Raw genomic sequence first — 24,816 nt, 5'->3', positions numbered from 1 at the left:
TCGCGATAGCCGTGGAGTATCGCGATGGTCGTGGAGCATGGCGCTAGTCGTCCGAGACCCACCTAAAAGTCCAGGACTGCGCAGGACTACGATGGGTGCATTCCTACACCACCATGTCGAAATCGAAAACCAAGCAAGCACGCCGCCAACTGAAGCGCGACGGGCAGCGCAAAATCGCCGAGCATCACAAAAAAGAAGCCAAAAAGGCGGCCGCCGAATACGTAAAGCCCACGAACCCACGCGCCACGATCCCGTCGAGCAAACCCACGCCAAAGAAGCAGAGGCCCGACACGACGACGCAGACAGCCGAGACACGTGCGCCAAAGGCAGTACAGGCGTCGCAGAAGCCCGAGGTTCCGTTCGGAGAGTACGAGCACATCCTGCTGGTGGGCGAGGGCGATTTCAGCTTCACGCGCTCACTCGTCGAGGACCACGGGTGCGCCAACGTGACGGCCACGAGCTTCGATGCCGAGGACGAGGTGCTGGCGAAATACCCCGCGTTCGCGGAGACGAAGAGTGTGTTGACGGGCCTCGCGCCGCCCGTCCCTCTGCACCACGACGTGGATGCGACGAAGCTCAGCAGCCACAAGAGCCTGCGGTGTATCCGCGACGACGAAGATGCAGAGGAAGCGGACGACGGCGTGAGCGGGTGGGACAGCATCGTCTTCATGTTCCCGCACGTCGGCGGGCTGAGCACCGACGTGAACCGGCAGGTGCGCAGCAACCAGGCGCTGCTGGTGGGCTTCTTCAAGGCCTGCCTCGAGACCAGCACGCCCGCGCAGCGCCTGCGCGTGCTAGAACAGCAGGCCAACCGGCCCAATCTCGTGCAGCGGCGGCCCCGCGAGTTCCTCAAGACGGGCGGCCGCATCGTGGTCGCGCTGTTCGAGGGCGCGCCGTACTCGCTCTGGAACGTGCGCGATCTCGCGCGCCACGCGGGGCTGAAGGTCGTGCAGAGCTGGCGCTTCGATTGGGCACAGTACCCGGCGTACAGCCACGTGCGGACGCTGGGCGCGCTGGAGGGCGGCGGGGCGTGGAGGGGCGAGGACCGCGAGGCGCGCATGTATGTGTTTGAGAAGATTGCGCTCGAGGCTGATAGCGACGAGGAGCGGGAGCTGGAGAAGCGGGGGGTCAAGTTGGGGAAGAAGAGGGCGCCGAAGCCGCGCAAGAAGCGCAAGGCTGACGACGATGACAGCGACTAGAGGTGTCCTGGGGGCAGGGGCTGGAGGAATTGAGCATTCATGGCGGGAGTTGGAAAGAGGGCTCCAGAAGGCGCAAGTACAGCCTACGACGTGATAGATATGATAGATATGATACCCAGACGCAGCGATCCAACACCATTGAACTCGTTCTCAATCGCTCTGCGTGCGGTACAGAAGCCTCTCCCGGTCAAAAGCGTGGGTGACGCAGACCTTGGATTGCAAACTCGGCTATCGCCTACAACGGCCGGCGATTGACGTCGTACCGCCTCCGTATCCCTTGAATTCTTGACGTGTTCGCGGACGTGTTCGCAGAAAGCGTTCGACGGCTCTGGAACGACTGGCACTGAATCGGGCTAGAGCCGCTCAACCCGGTGCTTTGGAAGGTGGCCTCTCCGCCACGCTTGGCGCGCGCTCGCTCCGCGTCAATATTTCGAGCACCTTTGCCTTTAACCACCTCGCGCACACTCACGCTCCTCACACGCATCACACCTGTTCCCTCCCCGCGACCCCCCGTCTCAACCGCCACAATGGCCATCTCTCCGCAAATGTACGTCGTCCGTGCCCGGCCGCGACTCAGCTAACAGCCACAGCTCCAACCTGGTCATCATCCTGTACGTGTGTCGCGCGCGTGTGCACGCAGCGTTCTAATGAAGAAAACAGGGGGTTCATGCAGATCTCCAAGAAGATCCCGTTCGAAGACCCAAGCGTGCTCAACGGCGTGCGCGCGCTGTACATTGTGTCCAATGTGATCATCGCCGCGATTTACTTCTACGTGCAGATGCAGATCAACAAGAAGAACGGTTTGTCTTTGCGGTCTCGCCAGAAAAAAAAAGACACCAAAATCTGATGACAGCGCAGACATGACGGTCGTCAAGTACGTCGAGCCCGCGCCCATGGGCTCAGGCGAGGAGCCCAAGTTCGTCGCCACCACGGTCAAGGCGTACGACCTCCAGCAACTACGCGGCCTGTTCAAGGGCCAGCTGATGGGCGTCGGCATGATGGCGTTTATGCATCTGTACATGCAGTACACGAACCCGCTGCTGATCCAGAGCATCATCCCGCTCAAGGGCGCCTTCGAGGGCAACCTTGTCAAGGTCCACGTCTTCGGGCAGTCGGCGACGGGCGAGCTGGCTAGGCCGTGGAAGGCGGCTGCGGGGCTCATGGGCGCTATGCAGGGTGGTGAGATTAAGACGGATAAGAAGAGCGTCGAGGCTGCGGAGCGCGCGGGCCGTGGTGGTGTCAAGGATGAGTAGGCGACGGGCTGGGCGGGTGACGGACGGACAGGGCTCAAGGAAAGGGTGGCGAGATAATTGAGTGTACAATTGAAAAGGCGATTACTTCCATTCCATGCACAAACATGCAGAACACACGGACAGAACACACGGACAGAACACACGGACAGAACACACGGACAGAACACGCAGACAGAACACAGACAGAACACGCAGACAGAACACAGACAGAACACGCAGACAGAACACAGACAGAACACGCAGACAGAACACACAGACAGATATCTACAGCTACAGCCTCGCCCGACCTCCGTCTCGAGCGCGCTCAACCGCAATCTCACTCGTCATGAGAATACACGTATCCCTCAGACTCGGCAGTCTGTGCCTGGTATTAACAGCCTGATACTCCAAACTCGCCAGCATATCGCGAAAATGCGCAATGCTGGGGTACTGGGCGAGCGCGACCTCGTCCCAGTCCTGCACCCCATCTTCCAGCCTATCCTGCACCCCATCTTCCAGCCTATCCTGCACCCCGTCTTCCGTCCCATCTTGCACCCCATCTTCCGTCCCATCTTGCACCCCATCTTCCGTCCCATGTTGCACGGCAGCAGCACCCCCATCTTGCACTCCACGCTGGACGGGAAAGTCGCCATCGCCACGCACAACCCCCCCAACAATCTTCGCATTGCCCCCATGGCGACTCCCCACGGACTCGGCGAATGCGGCGCCGTACTTGAGATACTCGTCCTTCATACCCGTTCGGAAAGCGAGTAAATTGAGCATACTCACCGCGCCGGACCCGACATCCCCTTCCTCGCGGAGGAACGAGTCGATCCACGCGTCCAGCTCGCGGCTGAGCTGGAGGTTCTGACTGCTACCCGTCACGCGCGGAGCCGCGGGGCGAAGGGGCGGGACGCTCGCGGGATCGGGATGAAGCAGTTTATCGTTGCGCGCTGCGAAGTCGCTGGTGAGGCGCGACGGCACGCCGGCTGTGACGCTCCACGAGTGCGCGACCAGGGCTGCCATGTCACGTGGCAGCGCGTCCGTGCCGGGCAGGATGAGCAGCAGATCCCATTTGATATTGTGGGCGAGCAGGGCCGCGGTGGAGAGGTGTGAGGGCAGGATGATCCAGCGGATGACGCGGGCGACGACGAGGGGGGCCAGGTGTGTGGCGCGCAGGGCGGCGAGGAAGGGCGGGATGGGGTCCGGGGTGCGGTGGAGGGACAGGAGGTGCAGTGTGCAGAGCGGCATGGTGGGGTGGATTGGGGGTTGCGCGTCTGGGGGTTGCGCGTCTGGGGGTTGCGCGTCTGGGGGTTGAGCGTCTGGGGGGGTCCGCGGTGGAATGTGAGCGGGATGCGAGCAGAGCAGATGACGTAACGAGGGAGTGCCGAGGTACACTAGGGGCTGTTGAGAGCTGTCACAGTAGTGCATCAACACGAGGACTGTCATTCGTTGTCTTCGTCGTGCTCGTCGTCGCCTTTCTCCGACGCCCTGCCCTTTTCCGACGTGGCATCGTCGTCTGCAGCCGCGACGGGGAAGGAGAGGTGCTTCCAGTCTTCGATCTGGACCGTGTTAGCAAGCTCGAGAGCGGGACGTGTCTTTGTGGACCGACCTCTTCGGTGATGCTCCGCAGTCGGTCGCGGATGCTGTCCGCAGCATAGCTCCCCAAGATCAGTCTCAGTGGCGGGTAGCTGCAATGCCCCAGCTGCCACACCAGCTCCGCGCTCTTGACGGCGCTGACGGGCTGTCTGTCGTTCAGCCACTGCACCATCCGTCGCGCGTGCTGAGCAGGGCTGGTCAAGGCGGCGTACGGCTCGCTGGGGTTGGGCTTTACAGAAAAGTGGCCATATCGTTTGGGCTTTGGAGGCCCCGCACCAGGCGTGATGGGATAGCCAGAAGGGAGCATGTTGTCGTCTGGCTCGTCGAGTCGGACGTGACCGGGTTCCACGAGTGTTGCCTTGATGTTGAAGGCATCAACCTCGTACAGCATCGACTCGATGAGACCCTCGACGGCGTACTTGGTGGCGCAATAGGGCCCCAGTCCGGGGACGCCGAGCGAGCCAGCCGTGGAGGAGAAGATGAGGTAGCGACCAGCGCTCTGCTGACGGAAGTAGGGGAGAGACAACTGGATGATGTGCAGCGTGCCGAGGAAGTTTGTGGTGAATTGGTTCCGCAGGTCGTAGTCGTCTTGGTCCTCGCAGGCTCCAATGACACCGTAGCCCGTGCTGTTCACAATGACATGCATCTTGCCCCAGTGCTCGAGGCTCTTCTTCAGCACGTAATCCACCGTCTCTCGTACGCGCACGTCGCACAGCAGCCCGAGGCAGCGCCTGTCCTGCCACTCCTGCATCTGCTCGGGCGTGTTCTGATGAGACCATCCCACGGCCGTGCATTGGTCACCGTGAGCGAGGATGGCGCGCACGAGCGAGCGTCCAATGTGGCCGGTGGCTCCAAAGACCTGCATCGTACACAATCAGCTGCTGTGCGATGCAACAGAGGGCGCGCATACAATCCATACTGCGCGCTTGGGCGGATGGCTCTCAGACGGCGGCTCGCACGTCGCAGGCAGACGCAGCTCAAGATTCTGAGTGGCAGCGCCCGGCGACAGGCTCTGGCTGACTCTGTCAATGTCCATTTGGGGAGGGGGGGGCGTGCTCTGCGCGTCGATATGCAGAGGTGGAGGTGGGACGTGTTGCGGGGCACGTGTTGGGGATGGCACTCGCGGGTTGTTCCTCGGCCGCTATGCGTGCTCAAGTCTCTCAACGCATCATGAAGCGGCGCTCGTCGAGCAGGAAGCGCACGCCGTCGACGAACAGCTGCAAGGGAAAGGCCTCCTTGCGGTTCATGAAGTTGCTGACCAGGATGAAGAAGATGACAAAGACGTCCAGATGCAGGGGCGAGGAGAGGAAGAAGTGGTAGGCTAGAAACAAGAAGGCCTGTGCCCGGTATCTGCCTCTGATGGAGCGGACGACTCTGGCGGCTTTGGCTGCGCGCGCGGGATCGACGCGGTGGGCCTTGTAGATGACCACCTTGGAGAAGTTGGCCATGGGAGCTGCTGGGTATCGCGTTGGAGCAGTCGAGAGCCGAGATGGCGACGGGATGCAGCTTATCGATATGGCGACACTTATCGATACAGCAACACTTATCGATACAGCGACACTTATCGATACAGCAACACTTATCGATACAACGGCACTTATCGATACAGCGACACTTATCGATACGGGACACTTACGAATACGGCTACACTTACTAATACGGCGACACTTATCGATACGGCTGATACGGCGACACTTATCGATAGACACGGGCACGGGTGTAGCCGAAGACTCGCTGCATGTGGGGCGTCTGGACGACTGCAGCTTTCGAGTCTCGCACCCGCCAACATGTCTCTGCGGTGACTGACACGGCGCGAACCCGCCATGGCGAACGCAGCACCGTCGCCTGTGCCCGCGCTGCAGCCGACGATGCAGGGCTCGTCGTAGGTGGACTGTGCCGGCGCGCAAGGGGACCCCGCTAAGTGTGCTCGCAGACTCTCCTTCACGCAGGGCTTCCTGCTCGGGCAGTGTTCGATCGCGCTGATCATCTTCTGCTTCATCAAGTTCTTCATCTTCGGCGAGCCGCCGTCGGCCGACGACCGCGCGCTGCACCTCAGCTCGCTGCGACGCGCCCGCACGCTCGCCCACCAGCAGTCGCTGCACGCGCTCAAGCAGCGCACGCGCTCCAACTCGACGACGCCGCACTCCAACTCGACGACGACGCACTCCAACTCGACGACGACGCACTCCAACCCGACGACGACGCACTCCAACTCGACGACGACGCCGCGCCCCAACCCAACAACGCTGCCCGCGCTGCGGCACGAGCACTCGCGCAGCGTCGTCGACAAGGGCGACGAGGGCCGCGGCGGGCCCAGCATCGCCACCATCCTCGCCAAGACGTACTACAACGTCAAGGGCCACCAGCCAGAGAGCCTGGACTGGTTCAACGTGCTGATCGCCCAGACGCTCGCCCAGCTGCGCGCCGACGCCCGCCACGACGGCGCCGTCCTGCGCTCGCTGACGGACGTGCTCAACGCCGGCAGCAAGCCCGACTGGATCGGCCCCATCCGCGTCACCGAGATCGCCCTGGGCGACGAGTTCCCCATCTTCAGCAACTGCCGCGTCATGCCCGCCGAGGACGGCTTCTGCGCGGGGCCGGGCACCGCGGGCGACAGCGACGGCCGCCTGCAGGCCCGCATGGACGTGGACCTGAGCGACGTCATCACCATTGGCATCGAGACGACGCTGAACCTGCACTGGCCCAAGCCCTTTTGCGCCGTGCTGCCCGTCGCGCTCGCCGTGAGCGTCGTGCGCTTCTCCGGCACCCTCACCGCCTCCTTCATCCCCAGCTCCTCGCCGCCGAGCACCGCCGCGCCGAGCCCGAGCCCGAGCCACGCCCGCGCCCACGCGCCGTCACCCGCGACCGCGAGCCCGCCGCCGCACCGCCCGACGACGCTCGCCTTCACCTTTCTCGACGACTACCGCCTGGACCTGTCGGTGCGCTCGCTGGTCGGCTCGCGCTCGCGCCTGCAGGACGTGCCCAAGATTGCCCAGCTGATCGAGGCCCGCGTGCACGCCTGGTTCGACGAGCGCGCCGTCGAGCCGCGCTTCCAGCAGATCTCGCTGCCCTCGCTGTGGCCGCGCAAGCACAATACGCGCGGCGGCGCGGGGGAGGACGAGCTAGATGTGCCAGACGACCATGTCGCTGTCCCGCCTGCGCCCGAGCATGCTGATGGTACCCGGTGGCGTGGCCGCGGACACTACAGCGGCCAGCCTGGCATGCCCGGCGCCATGCCCGAGTAGTCTTGTCAGCTACATGCCAGGCAGTTTGTACCGTCTTGTCTGCACCGTCTTGTCTGCACCGTCTTGTCTGCACCGTCTTGCCTGCACCGTCTTGTCTGCACCGTCTTGTCTGCACCGTCTTGTCTGCATAGTATTGTATCATAATGTATTGTCTTGACTAGTATTATATTGTATTCTCTTGACTAGTATTGCATCGTCATGTCTTGACTTGTCTTATATTGCGTTTTCGTGTATTGACTAGTATTGTCTGCTTTGTGGCTCTCGCAATACATCCAGTCCACACGCCAAGCAAAGTCGCCAACAACAATCCCTCCACCGTCGCGTGCTTCTACCGCCAGTTCGGCGCCTGTGCAGGCACCGTGTGAGCCGCAAACGGTCCTTGCTGTGCCTGCACCTGGTGGTACTGCTCTGACTCTTGCTTGCCAACCTCTTCACCCGCGCCGTATGCCCGCGTGGGCGCCGAGAAGAACCCATCCACTACTACAGGTTGCTGAGCTGAAAACCCATTTGGAATGGCGGTGGGGATGATGGGCGGTAGTGGTGCCGGTGCGGGCGCCGGAGGTTCGAGTGCTGCAACAGGAGCCGCGGGTGCCGAAGGTGCTGCTGCAACAGGAGCCGCGCGTTGCACTACCACCCCAGCGTCTGCCATGGATACATCGTCGTGCTGCCCTGCGCCGTTGAGTGACGCAGCGTCAGGTTTCGTATCGCTGCCTGGACCGGCTGGCTTCCTCCCATATCGCAGGGTGACCACGAGACTCTGCGGTTCCGCCTCGCTCTCCGAAGACTGATCGGCGTCATCATCGTCGTCGAGGTCCATCTGCTCAGGCTCGTCTTCGTCCTCGTCGCCACCGTCCCAGGATGTAGCGTCGTCGTCTCCCTCCGACTCCATCTCGCGATTCAAGTGCGACCGATTGCCAGCGCGTGTCGAGCGACCCTGCCCGGGGTCTTCAGAGACATCAGACCGGGCGTAGTCTCCATTGGCTGGCGACACGCGGTCTGTTGTTTGGCCGCTGTGAAGTGTCTCGCCGTATGTGCCTGTCGCACGCGACCTCACCTGTCGACCGCTGGCAGTGACAGTGGGCCCCGAGTGTAAGGGCGACGAGTCTCGCCCAAACTGCCGACCTGATCGGCGCACGGGGGCATCGTCCGAATCGAAGTCGTCTCCTTCGTCGAACGTGTATCGTAGCCGTTTGCCGCGCGTGCGACCTTCGTAGAGCGAGAAGCCAGGATCGGGCCGTGTGAAGGCTACGGTGCGGTTGACACGGTACTCGCGTCGTTTGCGTTTCTGCATAGTCGTCAGTTCAATATGCAATATCAGATGTTGTAGCACCTACCACCTCCGAGGCCTCGAAGCGTGGGACAGCATTGCTCATGCGCTCGCTGAGCGTCTTGGCCTCCCTGTGACCATCCTCCTCTTCCAGCACCTTTGCCAGCGCTTTGAGCTCATCAATGGACTCGGCAACGCTCCACCATGTCGCCTTAGGTGTGTGTGGCTTTCCCTCGCGGTAGACACGAAAGTGCGTGTCGTTTTGCCCCTCGATCAGCCAGTAGCGGCGCTTCTCTCCGTCGCGGCCCCACGGTTGCACCGACAGAGGGATGTTCGTGTCGAGCTTGTCCTTTGTTGTTCGGAATTTGTAGGCTTGCGCGATCATCGCCTTGACTTCTTCGCTCTGGTTCAGACTCCAGAGGCAGAGGGTGTGGAGGAGGGTGATCTGGTGGGGTGGTCAGCACGTGTCAGCGCCGTCGCATTGTACATCTTACACGCTCTGTCGGTGCCATGCTGTTGAAAGAGCGACTGCCGCTGAGAGGATTCTGAGTGCCCCATTTGGCTGGCCACTGCGATTTCTGTGTCTGGATTGCTTCCTCGAGAGCGCGGCCATAGTGGCCTTTTCTGTTGCGCGCCATGTGTCAGCCATGCATCTTTCCTAGGCTTCGTGACAGCTACGCGACCATAGCGCAGGTATGCGAGAGGGGGAAACGAGGTCAACTAACTCAACAGGCTTCTTGCGATTCAGCACCAGGCCGAGCAGAGCGCACAGCAGGCCTTCAACGTCCGGTGACGGTGTGCCCTCTGCGACGCCCAGCTCGATGTCCTGGGGCCCAACATGGGGCGCATTACGGGGGAAGGCTTCGTTGAATCGCGATCGGAACATTACTATGAACTACATCCCAAAAGTTAGAGGACGTCTGACGTAGCAGCCGTGAATGTCTAAGACACGACCACGGCGCGTTGGGACGCGATTGACGCGTCTAGCACGTACAGCAATGTCTGGATTGTCTTCTGGAACATATTCGTGGGGCGGCGACGCTGCACGCTGCCTCGGTGGTGGTGACGGCGACCGTTTGTTGAAGAAGGACAAGATAGTGCCGCTCTTTTTCTTCCTTTGAGATGCAGCCTTCGGGGCTTTTGCAGGCGCAGAGTCTACGGGCATTTCATCCTCTGTGGGCGGCGCTGAAGACAGCACCGATTCGGAGTCGGAGTCAGACATCGTTGGTGTTGTGGTCGTCGCTCGCGGCGGTTGTGGTCGGAGCTGGACGAGGGAGGAACGTCGTCAACGGCCAGGGCTAGGCGCGACGGATATGAGGTAACCTCCTGTTCCGCTAGCACAAAGGCTAACTAATTGAATCACTGATAATCCGGGGTACTAGACAAAGCTGGATCCGGTTTCTGGGCAAATCATCAACGTGCAATCACGATTACGGCATATAAAGGGTGATGAGGAGGAGAGACAGTGTTCAATTCTGAAGAAGAGCATCCTTCTTGCTACCATTGATTGTGTAGAGATGTTTGGTTGTTCGTACTTATTACTGTCTGACCGGAATGATAGCAGCCCGTGCCATATCGACGCCAGATGCGTCAACAGCCGCCCCCTTCTCCAGATTGCTACATGATAGCCGATGGCACGCTGTCTCCTAAACGGGTGTTGCGTTTTGGTGGTGTTTGTGGAAGTGATGCTGGCAGAGTTGGAAATGCTGCGCCGGTCGCAGCACAACCCGTGCCAATGGCACAAGATCCCCACCAACATGACAAACAACATACGTGGTAGGTATTCCGATGCGCATCCAAAGTGCTAGATGCACCTCTATTTTCCCGTTCCATCGATGTGTGCGACAATCACGCCACGAGCTGGCCTGGGAAGTCGGGTTTTCAGGTGTCACATCATGGTTGTAAGCCCACGCTATGGCGGGAGTCCCTTTCCGTCCACGGCGCGATACACTTTGGCTTGTCTCTTGCATTCGTAGGTATCCTGGGTTATGACGCCCTACGCGGCCTGTTCGCTCATTGCATATAGCTCTTTCGCGTTCATGACATGACGCTTCGTCTTATTGAATCCTCTCATAGCGCATGGTGTCGATGGAGATAATATATGATACGTCGAGATGTGCTGCAAGAGACCCGTGTGTCGAAGGTTGGTGGTTGACTGACAGGTTGCAGCACTTGTCCCCGCTTTGGGACGATCTCCAATCCCAACCGCTCGTGTTTGGGCCGCAGTGTTTGATTTCACTTACCATTTCGGCCACTTCTTGCACACCCACGAATCCTTCTACAAGTTCAGCGCGAACGACAGAAGGTGCGCAGAAAAACACACTGCAGACTAAGGAGATACGAAGGTGATGGCTTAGTAGAAATGCACGTGAAGTTCGAATGGTCGTGTCTGCGAGTTCCTTAGCATGTGGATGCTAGTTTCTGGTCAATGACACGCGTCGTTCAGTGTTGTTGGTGTTGTAGGGGTGATGCCAGCGGTTTGTGGTGATGCGGGGAGGTCTACGGCTCTTCAGCAAGAAGCACGTGATCGGAGTCTGTCACCCAAAGCCCATCATGTATTATGCTTTGGGATTGGACCTTACCCAACCTTAAACACTCGTGTGTGATCATTTCTGGATCCGTGACCACGACCATGGAGTGAGAGCTTGAACCAAGCGGGGCTGGCGAGCTGAGTTCTGCTCGAGGAGAGATCTCTGGCGGCAGCATTTCACCGCACCGAGCCTTCATCTACCGTCCCACAGAGCAGAAAGAGGCGTGCAGCTTCCTGCAGCCACAGGTCGGGGAGTGCCTCGATACAGGAAGGAGCGCAAGTTGTGCCTTCGCAAGCGCAAGTGCCCAGTCCAGAGGCAACACTAGAAACCATCGAACGCTTGGTTTTGCACCGTTTGGGTTTTCTACAGGTAGCTTCGATCAACCTACTTAACACATTATTGAGGAGCGAAAGCTATTCTAATCTGCGTTTGCAGCACAAACGGGAGCAGTTCTAGTGCGAAGGCATACGTCCTGAAACCAGTCTGTCGACGCAGGGCGGATAAAATGAGCATCTGCGACGAATAGCGAGGCAGTGACGTCGGCGGGCTCTGCGAGGTACTGTGACGGGCATATGGTTCGCTGTCGAGGGCGCTGTTGCTACCAAAGATAGAGGGTATGAGCACGAGCAGAGGGGTATGGGAATGTGAAGATGAAACCCAACTATTGGCGTGGGCGAACCGCTGGCCGCGCCCCCGCAGAGACTGGCGGCGGCGTTTTGGGCTGTCGCTGATCAACCGTTGGAGCGACCAAGTGCGGTGATCTAGAATTGTGTCAAGGCGCGGCTGCTCGGTCGACACGCGTTGAATATATGGGCCCGCATTCCCTCACAGGGCACTGAACACCTATCCCCTTTCCCCTGCTGCATGTGCTGAACGCTCGTTCGCTTTCTTTCGTTTTCTTCGTGTCTAGTCTGCTCGGGCATTCCTGCGCTCCTCTTGCCTGTTTTTGACTTGCATCGTCACCGATATCGATACCGGTACCGCTCCTCCCTACACACGGCCCAACGCTCGCTATCACGACACCCCCGCCTGATCTGGCTCCCACAACACTGCAACAGCAACAATGAACGTCAACAAGAAATTCGGCCGCTTCAAGCAATGGGCCGGCGAGAAGATGGGCGGCGAAGCCCGCACCGGCACCTCTGAGGAGTTCAGGGCGCTGGAGATGGAGATGGAGCTGCGTCATGAGGGTATGCAGCCAGCCACTGCCCCTGCAGCAATTGTGCGACGATTCGGTGCTGACATTGCACAGGCATGGACAAGATGCAGAAAGCCATGGGCGTCTACGTCAAGTCCATCTCCAAGCGCGCAGAGGGCGCTGACAAGGAGAAGCAACTCCCTGGCGGCCACTTGGGTTCTTCCATGGTCACCCACGGCGAGGACTTTGAGCCAGATTCCGAATTTGGCAACTGTCTGTCCTGTATGCAAACAACTTTCCTGCCTTGCCAGTTTGCTGTTACTAATTGCGAGCAGCCCTCGGCCGCGCAAATGAGCGTCTTGCTCGCGTGCAGGAGACGTACGCGCAGGGTGCTACGTCATCTTGGTTGGAGGGACTGGACCGCGGTCTCATTCAGATGAAGGAGTACCAAGTATGTTATTCCATTTGACTGGAAGCTCATGGTCGCTGACTATCTACAGAATGCACGCAAGAAGCTTGAGACACGCCGATTAGCCTACGACACCTCCCTCGCCAAGATGCAGAAATCTAAGAAGGAAGACTTCCGCATGGAAGAGGAGCTCCGGGCGCAGAAGGCCAAGTACGAAGAGACTAGCGAAGACGTCTTCCGCAGGATGCAGGACATCAAGGAGGCAGAGGTCGATCTGGTCCAGGACCTGTCGGCTTTCCTTGAGGCAGAGCTCAGCTACTACGATCGCTGCCGCGAGATCCTGATAAACGTCAAGCGCGAGTGGCCAGCCAGGTAAGCAGGCACGAAACGCGGAGCAACCATCCCATACTAACACCCCGCGCAGAGAGGCAGCCCCCAGCCGCAACACGCGTTCGCGCTCGAACACAGCGCACGGCTATGCAGAACGCTTCAACCCTGTCGAAGAAGAGCCCGAGCCGTCACCTCCGCGCATGACCATTCCAAAGCTGGCCTCTCGCAGCCGCTCCCCAGCACCTGACATGGCCGGCTCTCCCGGAGGCTATGCTCTTCGTCCCGCGTTGAGCCGTACATCGACACACGACAGCTATGCCAACGGTCGTGACGACTCCCCCGCTCGACGATTGTCTCGCGTACCTACCGATTCTTCTGCCATACCAAGTCGGAACAACCTGCGCCCCGTTCGTCAGCAGAACACATTTGCGGACGATTACGAGGACGACGAGTACACGGGTTCCGGCAGCAACAGACGCGACAGATCGCCACCCAGCCCTGATCGTTCCTCCCAGGGCAGCGGCCGCGTTATGTCGCGGGCGGCAAGTTGGTCTCAGAACGATGGCGGTGCCACCACACCTGGCGGAAAGCGAGCACCTCCGCCACCTCCCTCGAGGGCCAAAAAGCCACCGCCACCTCCTCCACCGATGAAGCGAAGTGCGTTGAGTGAGACTACGGTGACGCGATACTAGCACAGCATATTTACCTCTTTCTTTGCTGTTGCTGACATGCTTGTTTGTATAGGGCCCATTTCCGTCTCGTCCGCATCCGGCAGAGTCGTCACTTGGTGATTTTGGATCGACCGTGGAGATTGAGCGAAATGAGCAGAATAAGACTGCAGCGCAGTCCAGGCGCAATCGGCGTTGCATCTCCTATGTTGCTAATCTACTTGCTCTTATATCACACGGCGTTCAGGGAGCGAGTGTTACACACGTAGCAAATATCCAAAACATAACATTATACCAGCTTTCACAAGACGAAGACCATCTCCACCTTGTAGCCATGATACATTGACTGACCCTTAACTGGTCCCTGATATGACGACTGGGCTATCCGTATCGTCGTATCCTGGACCCGCAATATACGAGCCGATCGCGTCTCTATCCCAGCAAACGAAATGTATAAATAGCCTGTACGAGGCTAGTTCTCATACTTGGGCTGCGGATTCGGGAAATTCCAGTTGTCCTGCTATCGTCAGTACACACTCAACTATCACAGAGCAAGTCCTGTAGACTTGTGAACTCATAGACCCACCCATTGCTGTAAGCCGCCATTCGGGCTCGTCTGCCCGAAATCGCCGCCCTGCGCTCCACTGTCCACCGGCACGAAAATCGCATTCGCATCGTGCCCGCCATTCGCAGAGCCCATGTTGCTGAAGATGTCGAAATCCTCATTGCCCCCGCCGCCGTTCAGACTACCCAGGATGCTGTCGAAATCCACATTTAGCCCGTCCAGCGTGCTGTTGCGCTGCAGCGCCGGCGCACCCTGCATGCGACTCCCCGGCGACACAAAGTTGGGGCTCGTGGACGAGAAGGAGGGCAGGGGCTGTAGCGTGGGGTGCTGCTGCGGCGCGAGCTGGCGCTTCTTGTTGAAGCCTTTCATGACGTAGAAGGCTTCGAGGTTCTCCTTGACGGTCCAGAGCAGGTCTGAACACCGCTCGCGCACGCCGATGCCGTAGCAGTGCCCGAAGATGTGGTCGATCATGGTCATCATGCGGTCTTTGCGCGGCAGGTCAGGCGTGCGGTACAGTTCTGTGAGCAGCAGGAGCACCGCGTGGTATTGCTGGTAGGTGGTGCTGTACCAGGCCCAACTCGATAGCGAGGGGAGCGTGTCGAGCGTTGCACCGATTTCGAGCGTGGTCAGGGCTGCGGTGAGGAGCACGTCGCGCAGGCGGTTCTCGGACTCTGAGCGCGGCTGCAGCGAGGTTTGAGGTAGGTGACGGTAGAGCAGCATCGAGTCACAGCGCGACATCAGTAGTGTGGCGACCAGTCCTGCATAGCGCTGTATGGGCACGTTGGCGTCGAGGAATTGCAGGTACTTGCTTTGGATTTGGCGTTTCCGGGCTTCGACGCGGGCGCGCAGGTCGTGCAGCGTGATGTGCTTGCGGTCCATCTCGATTCTGCCACGGAAGATGAGGCGATGGATCTCATTGCATTCGTAGCGGATAAGGGAAAGTGTGACGTCTGTCCAGCCGTGGAGTGAGGTTGGGTTTTGCTGCCATTCAGAGCTACCGAACTCGAAGACATCGTCATTCACGTTCAGAGGCAAAGCGATATCCACATCGTCCGATCGGATGGACGGGTGTGGACCTTGCGCTTCGGCCGTCTTAAAGTCGAGAAAGCATATCTGGTACCAGAGCAGAGATCTGACGTGACGTTGCAGTGGCGTGAGGCTCGTCGCAGAGCTGTGACTGAGACGATGGATGCCGATGCATTGCGCAAGGCGAACGAGTGCGCCTACTACAACTGACGTGGCCCTCGATATCTGCGCTCTGCAGAGCGGGATCTGACCGCATTAGCTATTAACGACGTAATAAAAGACCGCACCTACCAAGTAAATAGTCAGCGCTTGTAGCGTTCTGATATTTGATGTCTTTGCCCAATTGGCCCGTAGCAAAGCTCGCTCAGTGGCTTTCTGCAGCCTCAAGAACAAGTCTTCTTTGGTGATGCCGAATTGCGACTTGGCTTGCAGTGGTGATACCGATGCCGCAGCAGCCATACAGACGGCCAGGATCAGCGCCGTACACGAATTTTGATTCGGGCTGCCAATCTCGACGTGCATCCAGAATCGTTCGAACAGACGCTTAAAAGAAGGAATGTGCAGCACGTGTGCCATAGGATCGACAGCGTCCAGATAGCGCTGAAAAAGCGCCTCTGCCTCCATCTTTGTCGGTAACTGCGGGGCACCGATATCGTTGTTGCTGTGCGCGGATATCGAGCCACCAAGCAGCAGATTCAGTGCTGGTGCAAGCGATGGCATCTGCTCTGCGGACAGGAGTGCAGACGACTGTGATTGTCGCTGGCCAGCAACTGACGAAATTGAGGCATTGCGCTCTGAAAGGAGTTTGCCCAGCTACACGTGACATTTCAGCGACCACACCTGAAGGGTCCTGCAGGCGCAGGCGGATAGAGCGGACAATACCTCTTCGGCATACTGAGGGCGAAAGAAGCCAGTCACGTTTTCACAGATGATCATCCTTCCAATCCTGATAGTGAGGTCTGTCGCGATCTGATCCTCATCGTCGTTCTCGTCTTCATAAACATCGTCCTGCGTCTCTTCAGGCTCCGCGGGGAGTTGCTCCCATGCATCGCTTCGATCCACTTCGACATCCTGTTGGTACTCCTGCCATTCGTAGTCTCTGGGTGGAGTTCCTGGCGTGGTCGTGTTGACGGAGTTTGGGTTCTCGTATAGATCAAGGTCATGATCAGGCAAGCTGGTTGAGCTTTGCGTGCGCACTGGGATGCTTCTAGTCCAGTCCGGTACAGTAACATTGGAGCTTGACTTGGATGCTGCGCGCTCCCGTTGCTCCCTCTCTTTCTTGCGCGCCGCGCTCTCTGGAACGGTGATGAAGACACATTCGCGACCAAAAGCGGTGCAATTCTGGCAGGGATGCGTTTTCGAGCATCGCGACTTCCGAGTTCGGCACTCGACGCAGGAATTAATCGGGCGTGGATTTCTTCTGCGAACCACTCGAGACTGCAATACTTGTCCTTGTTCTGGCATTTCTCATATGCTCCATCTCTTAAGCCATGTCCTGGAGAAGTTGTTGAGGATCGGAGGGCTAAGAACAGGTGCGACTAAGTGGCTGACGGTCCACGCTAACCAACGGAGGCTTGGAAGTGTCGCTTGTGGGGTGAGCCGCAAACGATGTAGCTTGGGACGAGCTACAAATTTCTTTTGCCGTCAGTCGGAGCGATGCAGGTACCGTCATGCATATGTATACCATTAACTACTTGGACATAAGGCCCGTTCTACCAAGTATAACCGGATGTAATGATGCCACAGGAGGCTCCACCTGCGGCGAATTAGGTAGTCGCGATTAGCAAGAGCCTCGAACCCCCCCCCCTCGTGATAGCTGGCAGCAGACTTTGCGCAGGACACGGCACACAGCAGGTGTAATCGCGGAGATCTGGGCAGCCATCACAATACACAAAGCAGCAGCATCTTGAGGGATTTATGGCACCAATCGCTGGGGATATCGGCCGCGAGAGCCTGACGAGGTTGTGAGATTGACCGGCAGAATGCGGGTGGTTCCCCGAGAACGCGAAAGCCACCAAATACTACAGCAACACCAGAACACCAGGCTCCAAGTGCATCAATGACCTGGCTCCAATCAATCGAGTGACAGACGAATTGCACCACAGCAACTATCCGTTTGCTATCGGTCAGACATCGGCGAGGTCGTGAGTCGCGCAGCCGCTACCTGCCTACTTCCCGTCTCAGCCGAGCTGCAGCTGAGGCGGGTGGAGGCACCGGCCATGACTCCACTGCATCCTCGACCTCTTCCAAGAACGAGCTGCTATTGTGCACAGTCGTTCCTCCGAGAACGACACGGACGCCGGGAGAACTCGCATTCACCTGCGCTACCATCTTGGCTTCTTCGTAGGTTGTTCCGCCTACCATAAAAACGATGATATCCTGAGGCTTATCCTTGGTCGTCCCACCGCCTTCCACGAACGGGTACAACTGCTGACTGAGGCGTCCCTTGATCATGTCTTGTAACGTGGTTTCCAGTCGCGGAGAGTGCTGTGTGTAGACGTTCTCGACACCTTTCAGTCCCTTGAAACGGTCTCTAGCGCCGCCAAAGAAGGAACCCGGCTGGAACAGATCTGGCATGCCTCCTGCCGTCGTGGCGGTTTGCAACGAGTCGTGATACGTGAGCAGCTTTGTGATGAGGTTGATGCGGTCCCGAGACAGTCCCCCTGCCACTGCCAACAAATCAAGTAACATAGCTGTCGAATTTGAAGAGCTCTTGTGATACCGTAAGGCATAGATGGCCACAAGACGCAGCTTATTGTCCGCCGGGATCTTGGGATCTTGAATGATCTTCTGCAGCGACTTCACGTCATTTGAGTGGTTGTCCTGACATGCGAGACTCTGTTCAAGCTCACTCACGTCCAGTAAGCTCTCTTCGCCGACTCTCCTACTCAGCTCGCCGACAAGAGTGACGTGCTTCGTAACATTGCCGGAAAGCTTGCGGAACTCTGGAAAATCTTCGATAAAGCGCTTCATGTCTGCGATCGAGTCGAGCTTCTGAGTGCCCTGCTGCTTCGAAGCGAATTGTTCGACGTACTCCTTCGCGTTCTGCCCCAGATCACCAAAGTTCAGGTACATGTTCTTCTTAAAGAAAGGATCCTGATCCTGAGAGAGGACAATCTCTTTCATTTCTGGTCGTATCTCTGGAACATCCCTTAGGTCGACTCTGCCATTGTTGATGCCCAGCAGTTCGTGCACCATGGCTTGGTATGTCCACTGTGTGAGGAGCGGTGTAACCGGATCATCTCTTCGGTCGACTATGAGCAGAATCGGCGGTGTGTCGGTCTTTCTGAAGTCGAAGAGCTGCTCTTCTTGAGTCATATTGTATCGTACTTCTGTGGCCAGCTTTTTGACAAGCAGGCTGTTCTTCTGGTACCGAATCAATGGCTTCTTCTTCAGCGAAAGAAGCAAGGCCAGCACAGCCTCAGTCGACCTCTGTAGAGAATTATGGTTCCACGAATCTGGGCTGGTGCTCCATACCCTGTGGTCAGGAAAGCTCAGATTTAGCGACATGAGATCTGGGTTGATAACGAAGAAGTCGGCGAAGTACTCCTGAATGGCGCGCACGACTTCGTGGTCGTCTGCTTCTGCCAGCCGTTCGAGCGAGGACTTCTTGATAACGTTGCTGAAGTCTGCACAAAGTCAGATCTTCCTGTTCTCTCGCGAGCGCCATGAAGAGACCCACATATATTGTATTCCCCATACTTTGGGTCCCGTAGCTCTTCGATCAAGCTCTGTATTGATTCAGGTGACGGCCGCACGAAGCACAAGCACCGTAGGTGCCGCATCTTCTCTCGTTTTTGGTTCTCTATCCGGCTGTCCTGCTGTCAGACACATGGTTATGTGGGCAAAGATGGCTGAACATACTCGGTGAGGTAGACTTCATGGGTAAGGAGTGCGGACTGGGTCGTTGCGGAGGAGACTATCGACACCTGGGATGCGTGAGCGCATGATCGCGTGCAAACATGATTGAGGAGACAAACCCACAGTCTCATTATCGAGTAAGAGTATCTTCATCTTGGCCGTAGATGTGCCTGTCGCAGCGCTGTCTCCGACTGACACCATCTTGGTGATGTAGCCGGAGACGGCCTGTACGATGTCCATGTTGGCAGACGATGCTCTTGTCGATGTCACAGCCGCTGTGCAGGAGATTACTGTTTGGAGTGGGCGCTGTTATGGAGCCTCTGCGAACTGAAGGAGCTTTGTTGACGTCGTTGTTGGAGCTATGTCGCTGGGGAACGAGCCACATCGCTCACCGCGGGAGTTGACTAAGCCAAGCTACCATCCAGCACCTTCAAACGCAAACGACGCATAACCTGACAAAGCGAAATAAACGCGTCTTAGCGTGCCTGCATGTCAGATTTGGCGTTCTGGATGTCTGCACGCGTCCTATGAACTCTTTACAGTACCTTCCCCGCGCGGGGTATGTCCTTAGCTGTAGCCTGAAGCTTCAGCTCAACAGCGACGAACAGCGTTTTCTCGGACACTGTGCAGGTCTTCGTTGCCTGTTGATTTATAGCATGCATTTATTGATTGCAAACCTCTGGTCATCTGCAGCATTCGAGGTCGAACAGTTCGTTGTTGATGTGAAGCCACGGTGAATCGATACTACGCTTATGGTGACGTAGCCACCTTCTCTGCTCCAGAAATTGGGATAAAACAACTGCTTCCGACTTGCACAGAACCACCAGAAGACCAATTGACCAGATTTGACTGCCAGACGAGGCAAGAAAGTATCAATAAGCCGTACCAGGGAATCCTCGGCTACTTCACATCTGTACAGCATGACGAAGCTATTCATGTAAGTTACACACTCAGTAGTCCTACGTTTCAAACCAGCTAACATAATTGCAGCACCGGCGCTACTGGCTACATTGGAGGTGATGCTCTCTATGCCGTAGCAAACACCTACCCAGATATCGAGATCACGGCACTTGTCCGTAACAGTGACAAGGGTGCAAAGGTTGCCTCTCAGTATGCCAAGGTGAGGCTGGTTTATGGCAACCTGGACAGCTCTGAGCTCCTTACCACTGAAGCTTCCAAAGCCAACATTGTTCTTCACTGCGCCGATTGCGATCATGTCGGTGCTGCTACAGCGCTGGTTGCTGGCCTGTCGAAGAGCACCATCCCGGGGCCAAACTATCTCATCCACACCTCGGGTACTGGTCTGCTATCATGGGCCGACTTCGAGGAAAAGACCTATGGTTACCACCGTGAGCACACCTACAACGACTGGGACGGTATCAAGGAAGTCACCTCACTCCCCGATGTTGCACTACACCGCAACGTTGACAAGATTGTACTTGGAGCCAGCAAGGGGGCAGGCCAAGTCAACACCGCCGTTGTCTGCCCACCATGCATCTACGGACCTGGCCGCGGACCAGACAACCAGTTCAGCGTTCAGGTCTACAAGTACTCCGCAGCTACCCTTGAGCGCGGCAAAGGCTTCATCATCAACGAGGGAGCCAATACCTGGACCGAGTCCCATATCCACGATCTGAGCAACATATTCCTTGGGCTCGTCACCGCTGCCATGCAGCCTGATAGTGGCAAAGCCACCTGGAACGATGAGGGCTACTACTTCTCCGAGTCCGGCACCTTCGCATGGGGTGACATCGGCAAGGCTATTGCGAAGATCGCTCACGGGAAGAAGTTGATCGACACCGCTGAGGTTGACACCATCACCGCGGACGAAGCCGATAAGTTGATTCCCTGGGGAAGCTACCTATGGGGCACCAACTCGCGCTGCAAGGCCCAGCGTGCTAGTAAGGTGCTGGGCTGGAAGCCGCAGCAGAAGAGCATGGTGGATCTGCTGCCAGAGATCATTGACGGTGAGGCAAAGAAGGAGGGTCTGGTCAAGAGTCATGCTGTCAGGGCTGCTGGAGAGGTCTAGGAGGCCCTTGGTGGAGGAGGCTGTAGATGGAAGCGGACAATAAGTGGGCTTCCTCGATGACGAAGGATTTGGGCGAGAAATTGAGAACAGCGGTGACCAAGTTCAGTCGAAGCGCAAATTGTATTGTAGCACTCAGTCACATATACGTCTCACGTTCAGAAAAGAGCAGCTTGAATAAGTGACCTTGTAAAATAAATCGCTATTATATGCAACATGACGTCAACGACCTGGTATCTCGAAGTAAACACATACAATATTCCACCTCCATCTCATAGCTTCTGCGCGCAGCAATCGCCATCCTTCGTGACCAACACACTCGCCTGATTCTTCTGGCTCGGAAAGTCAATTGCCGGGTTCCTGTCAAAGAAGTCGCTGGGCTTGTAATGTATCTGGTAGATCTCGCATGGCATAACCGGCCAGTCCTCGACACGCGGGTTGTGCGTCAGCCCAAATACATTCCACACGACCAGATCTTGGTTAGTGACTTCGTCCTTGCGCGCCGCCATGTCGTGTACGCCGCCCTGCTCCAGTTGTGACTGAAGTGTAAAGCGACCTGCAGCGTACAATTCGTCGTCCTGATACTTGGTCACCCAGACGTGGTGATTTGTGAAGAGCGCACGCTGGGCTTGAATGGACCCAGGGGCTGCGAGGAGTTTCTGCGTCGGGAGGGGTGTGAATTTGTAACCGACGGGATTTCCGCTGTGAGGGTTCTTCTTTTCCTCGTTGATGATCTTGAAGACGCGGTGGTCGGTTGGGTTCGCGTCGAGGCCCGATGAGCGGTTGACGACCGTCTTGCGGATCTCGTAGAAGTTGCCGTTAGGGTTTGTTTCCTTGTCCCAGGGCGCCGGAAGCGATTCCTCGTAGGTCACAGTGTTGTTGTGGCCGTCGATCGCGGGGTCGAAACGTGCGGCGAAGATGTGCTGATGGTTCTGCGCGAGGACGCCGCCGGATACGACATTTCCGTAGAGAGAGGTCTTACCGGGGTCGATGTTGACGGTGGAGACGATCCCCGTGGCGCGGACCTCGAGGGTGATACCGCCGGCGGTGTCGAGCTTGTAGGCGAAAACATACTCGTAGTTGGCGAGCGTGATGATGAACTGGACGACTAATTCGCGCATGCGGGTGACAACGGCACGGCCAGTCCTCCAGTTGGTGTGCTTCCAACCAATGCCGTTGTCCTGCTCGTGCAGACAGACGACATTGGGATGAGCCTTGGGCTCGCCATCGTTTCCAACAATAACGGCGTCGAAGTACTTGATCACGCCGAGACAGTCACAGCCAAGGGACAAGTTGTTGGCGCAGTTTCCAGCGCCGCCGTCGCCAAAGTCGAAAGCCTGCTTGCGGTGAAATGGTGGACGAGCATCGGCGTAAGGGACGGACATCTCGCTGATGCTCATGCGGTACATGATGCTCCTTCCATCATAGCGGACATCGTGGAGAACAGCACCCTCACGAGGGTTGAAGGAAACGCGGAAGCTCCACTTCTGCCACTCGACGAGCGACTCATCTGTGACCTTAAAGGAAGGACCTTCGGGCTGTGTGATGTTGATGGGCTTGACGTCCGTGCGGACACCGCCGGTAACTAGCTCAGGAACATATTCGGCTTCCTGGCAATGCTCGAGAATGCGAGGAGAATGTGTCTTGCCGGTCAGGCTGTCTCCCTTTCCGCCAGTAGCTAGGCGGTCGAGGCGAACGATCTTTTTTGTGTGGGCGTCCATGACGGGAATAAGAGGCAGAGGGTAAGCGTAGAAGTTGGAGTCAGGGTTACCATTCCGGGTGTCCTGAGCAAAGCAAAGACCTTGGAAGTATCTACGGTTCTCTGCACCAAAGTCGAGACCACCATATGGCCTTAAGTCAATTAGTCAAATGTCTTAAAGTTTCATTCTGATTTCACGTACCATGGTTCGACAACAAGCTCGAAGCCCTCAGGGAGCTGAAACTCTGCAACGGCCTTTTGGAATTCCTCGCTCTGCTTGCAAGCGTCGACTAAATCGGCAAACTCCCACAATGTCAGACTTGCTTGGCCCTTCTCTTTCCCAATAACTTCGTGTCGTATGCGCTTCTTTTGCTCGACGTCGATGATGGACTCGTTGTACTCTGGGATGCGATCGTCCCCAATGATATCGTACATAACCTTGGCCAATCTGGGTGGCCTTTTCGAGGATGGCGATTGACCAGGTCGTCCTGTGTGCTCGGCTTCGAGGAAAGCCTTCATGGCCTCTTTCTCCGGCTCCTGAAGGAAGATCTCTCGGAAGTTGACAAGGACATCCTTGTGTATCGAGAGGATCGTGTCACGGGCGACACAAGTCTCCTCAGGACTCAGGTTCTTGAAGGGGTGAGGTGCCATTGCGGCTGTGGATATGGGTATCGTGAATGTGTAGATGCCTGGTGATCACCCAAGCTCTGCTGTGATCTTAATGTACAATGGCCTGCTTCAACAGAACAGAGGAGGTGGGTGTGGGTGAAGTCCTGATTAGAAGATGGGACAGACAAAGGGAAGGCCACAACATTATATACTAAGGAATATCTCTAGGGTCGCGCGACACGTGTTTCCGATTCCGCGGCTACCAGAAGCTATGAGGTCGATGTGGGGTCGATAACGGTAGGATGGCGGGCTTTGCAAGCGGCTCCAGGGCTGTGGCTAGACACAACTTTCAATGCGGAGTTTTACCGGGTGTACCTCCTCGATGTGGAAAGGTGCTGTTCGACCATGCATGGGTAATGTGCGATAGGTGTGTCGTATAGTTGGTCTGACCGATGGCAAGCAGATCGATTGGCAAAGCTTCAGACATACACGTCTGGAAATTGAAGGTCTTCTACTGCGACCGTGGGAGACGCGCTGTCGCGTGGACATTCCAGAAGCGGTAAGGTGCCACTGCCTTAATCTCACAACTATGACTGCAAGTGGCATCTAGCGATAACAATTCTGCCTGGACAACCTTCGACTACGTTATCACCAGAGAGATTTCTTTGTTCGATACAATGACTTCAAGAAGCGATAAGGCTTGATAGCTTCCTCGTTGCGGAACAATCTGTGGTGCGGAATTAGCGCCGCACTGCTTTGACCTCCTGTGGGTGAGTACGTTCTATAGATATATTGCTTCGAACAATATTCTAGAGTGATGAAAACGACAGTGGTGTCGTGACTGTTTGTGATCAATGAATAGATGAATACACATGCGCTCTGCCAAAGAGACGCGGCAAACACCGAAGCCGTTGTGAGGCTTCTCTTTGACAATTGCCTTGTGCTCGAAGATCACGCTAGCAATTGAACAAGCATTTACCCCAGATCTCGGGCTTGCATCGAAGCGAGGCGCCTCCGACTGATCCGCAATGCCACATGCAACGGAACCCGCGGCCGGACGCCATTACAACATGCACATCATGTCAACCTTCGTCCCCAAGGGCGTTAGAAGCACTAGATAACAACATTCGATTCCAAACAAGCTTACATTTTCTCACCATCAGACGAGTGTTGGAATACCGGTATCTGTTCGGGTCGCCGAAGTCGGAATGCTGTGGCTTGGTTCCGGATGGGTCGACTGAACCCCGCCCGCGGGCCCCGAGAAGGATTGTGGTACCTGCGGCTTCCCTTCAACACCTTGTCATGACACTGACAGATTCTTTACGATCGCTCAATTACTACAATATTTCTCCTCATACCTCACGCTACAGATAGAAAGAGAAATTTGGGCCCGCTATGATTGTCACCAAGTG

General features: G+C 57.1%; 11 protein-coding genes across 11 annotated transcripts; 5 read left to right on the top strand and 6 right to left on the bottom strand.

The window, feature by feature from the left end:
• Nucleotides 1–113: 113 nt before the first annotated feature.
• On the top strand, nt 114–1,199 carry M421DRAFT_88895 (uncharacterized protein; the record flags this gene model as incomplete). Its single annotated transcript, XM_033597709.1, has 1 exon — nt 114–1,199. One exon carries the CDS (start codon nt 114–116, stop codon nt 1,197–1,199), a length of 1,086 nt encoding a protein of 361 aa, XP_033454002.1.
• A 312-nt stretch (nt 1,200–1,511) lies between these two features.
• Nucleotides 1,512–2,587, top strand: M421DRAFT_203866 (inorganic phosphate transport PHO88). Its single transcript, XM_033588145.1, has 3 exons — nt 1,512–1,746; nt 1,790–1,999; nt 2,058–2,587. Exons 2-3 carry the CDS (start codon nt 1,867–1,869, stop codon nt 2,450–2,452), a joined length of 528 nt encoding a protein of 175 aa, XP_033454001.1. The 5' UTR covers nt 1,512–1,746; nt 1,790–1,866; the 3' UTR covers nt 2,453–2,587.
• A 135-nt stretch (nt 2,588–2,722) lies between these two features.
• M421DRAFT_51919 (uncharacterized protein) lies at nt 2,723–3,682 on the bottom strand (the record flags this gene model as incomplete). Its single annotated transcript, XM_033594978.1, has 2 exons — nt 2,723–2,943; nt 3,046–3,682. The coding sequence occupies 2 exons, from the start codon at nt 3,680–3,682 to the stop codon at nt 2,723–2,725; spliced, it is 858 nt and encodes a 285-aa protein (XP_033454000.1).
• A 194-nt stretch (nt 3,683–3,876) lies between these two features.
• On the bottom strand, nt 3,877–5,478 carry M421DRAFT_51701 (short chain dehydrogenase/reductase; the record flags this gene model as incomplete). Its single annotated transcript, XM_033594958.1, has 4 exons — nt 3,877–3,993; nt 4,044–4,889; nt 4,941–5,042; nt 5,290–5,478. 4 exons carry the CDS (start codon nt 5,476–5,478, stop codon nt 3,877–3,879), a joined length of 1,254 nt encoding a protein of 417 aa, XP_033453999.1.
• A 299-nt stretch (nt 5,479–5,777) lies between these two features.
• Nucleotides 5,778–7,768, top strand: M421DRAFT_416099 (uncharacterized protein). Its single transcript, XM_033590943.1, has 2 exons — nt 5,778–5,912; nt 5,964–7,768. The coding sequence occupies exons 1-2, from the start codon at nt 5,854–5,856 to the stop codon at nt 7,273–7,275; spliced, it is 1,371 nt and encodes a 456-aa protein (XP_033453998.1). The 5' UTR covers nt 5,778–5,853; the 3' UTR covers nt 7,276–7,768.
• Nucleotides 7,149–9,806, bottom strand: M421DRAFT_416098 (uncharacterized protein). The gene is made up of 5 exons (XM_033590942.1): nt 9,537–9,806; nt 9,268–9,437; nt 9,037–9,166; nt 8,610–8,987; nt 7,149–8,560 (listed from the first exon to the last, which is right to left on the bottom strand). The coding sequence occupies exons 1-5, from the start codon at nt 9,762–9,764 to the stop codon at nt 7,604–7,606; spliced, it is 1,863 nt and encodes a 620-aa protein (XP_033453997.1). The 5' UTR covers nt 9,765–9,806; the 3' UTR covers nt 7,149–7,603.
• A 2,077-nt stretch (nt 9,807–11,883) lies between these two features.
• Nucleotides 11,884–13,929, top strand: M421DRAFT_416095 (BAR-domain-containing protein). Its single transcript, XM_033590941.1, has 5 exons — nt 11,884–12,263; nt 12,326–12,493; nt 12,547–12,662; nt 12,712–12,992; nt 13,045–13,929. The coding sequence occupies exons 1-5, from the start codon at nt 12,137–12,139 to the stop codon at nt 13,640–13,642; spliced, it is 1,290 nt and encodes a 429-aa protein (XP_033453996.1). The 5' UTR covers nt 11,884–12,136; the 3' UTR covers nt 13,643–13,929.
• M421DRAFT_416093 (fungal-specific transcription factor domain-containing protein) lies at nt 13,760–16,864 on the bottom strand. The gene is made up of 4 exons (XM_033590940.1): nt 16,092–16,864; nt 15,501–16,022; nt 14,205–15,455; nt 13,760–14,135 (listed from the first exon to the last, which is right to left on the bottom strand). Exons 1-4 carry the CDS (start codon nt 16,671–16,673, stop codon nt 14,091–14,093), a joined length of 2,400 nt encoding a protein of 799 aa, XP_033453995.1. The 5' UTR covers nt 16,674–16,864; the 3' UTR covers nt 13,760–14,090.
• A 505-nt stretch (nt 16,865–17,369) lies between these two features.
• Nucleotides 17,370–19,310, bottom strand: M421DRAFT_52502 (vacuolar protein sorting-associated protein 45; the record flags this gene model as incomplete). The annotated part of the gene is made up of 4 exons (XM_033595025.1): nt 17,370–18,838; nt 18,892–19,022; nt 19,074–19,138; nt 19,194–19,310. 4 exons carry the CDS (start codon nt 19,308–19,310, stop codon nt 17,370–17,372), a joined length of 1,782 nt encoding a protein of 593 aa, XP_033453994.1.
• A 195-nt stretch (nt 19,311–19,505) lies between these two features.
• On the top strand, nt 19,506–21,295 carry M421DRAFT_416090 (NAD dependent epimerase/dehydratase family protein). Its single transcript, XM_033590939.1, has 2 exons — nt 19,506–20,007; nt 20,061–21,295. The coding sequence occupies exons 1-2, from the start codon at nt 19,991–19,993 to the stop codon at nt 21,097–21,099; spliced, it is 1,056 nt and encodes a 351-aa protein (XP_033453993.1). The 5' UTR covers nt 19,506–19,990; the 3' UTR covers nt 21,100–21,295.
• Nucleotides 21,266–23,865, bottom strand: M421DRAFT_416089 (copper methylamine oxidase precursor). Its single transcript, XM_033590938.1, has 2 exons — nt 22,998–23,865; nt 21,266–22,947 (listed from the first exon to the last, which is right to left on the bottom strand). The coding sequence occupies exons 1-2, from the start codon at nt 23,444–23,446 to the stop codon at nt 21,369–21,371; spliced, it is 2,028 nt and encodes a 675-aa protein (XP_033453992.1). The 5' UTR covers nt 23,447–23,865; the 3' UTR covers nt 21,266–21,368.
• Nucleotides 23,866–24,816: the final 951 nt, after the last annotated feature.

Source organism: Didymella exigua (assembly GCF_010094145.1).
Source record: "Didymella exigua CBS 183.55 unplaced genomic scaffold M421scaffold_2, whole genome shotgun sequence".
Classification (NCBI taxonomy): Eukaryota; Fungi; Ascomycota; class Dothideomycetes; order Pleosporales; family Didymellaceae; genus Didymella; species Didymella exigua.
This window is presented reverse-complemented; position numbering and strand designations above follow the sequence as displayed.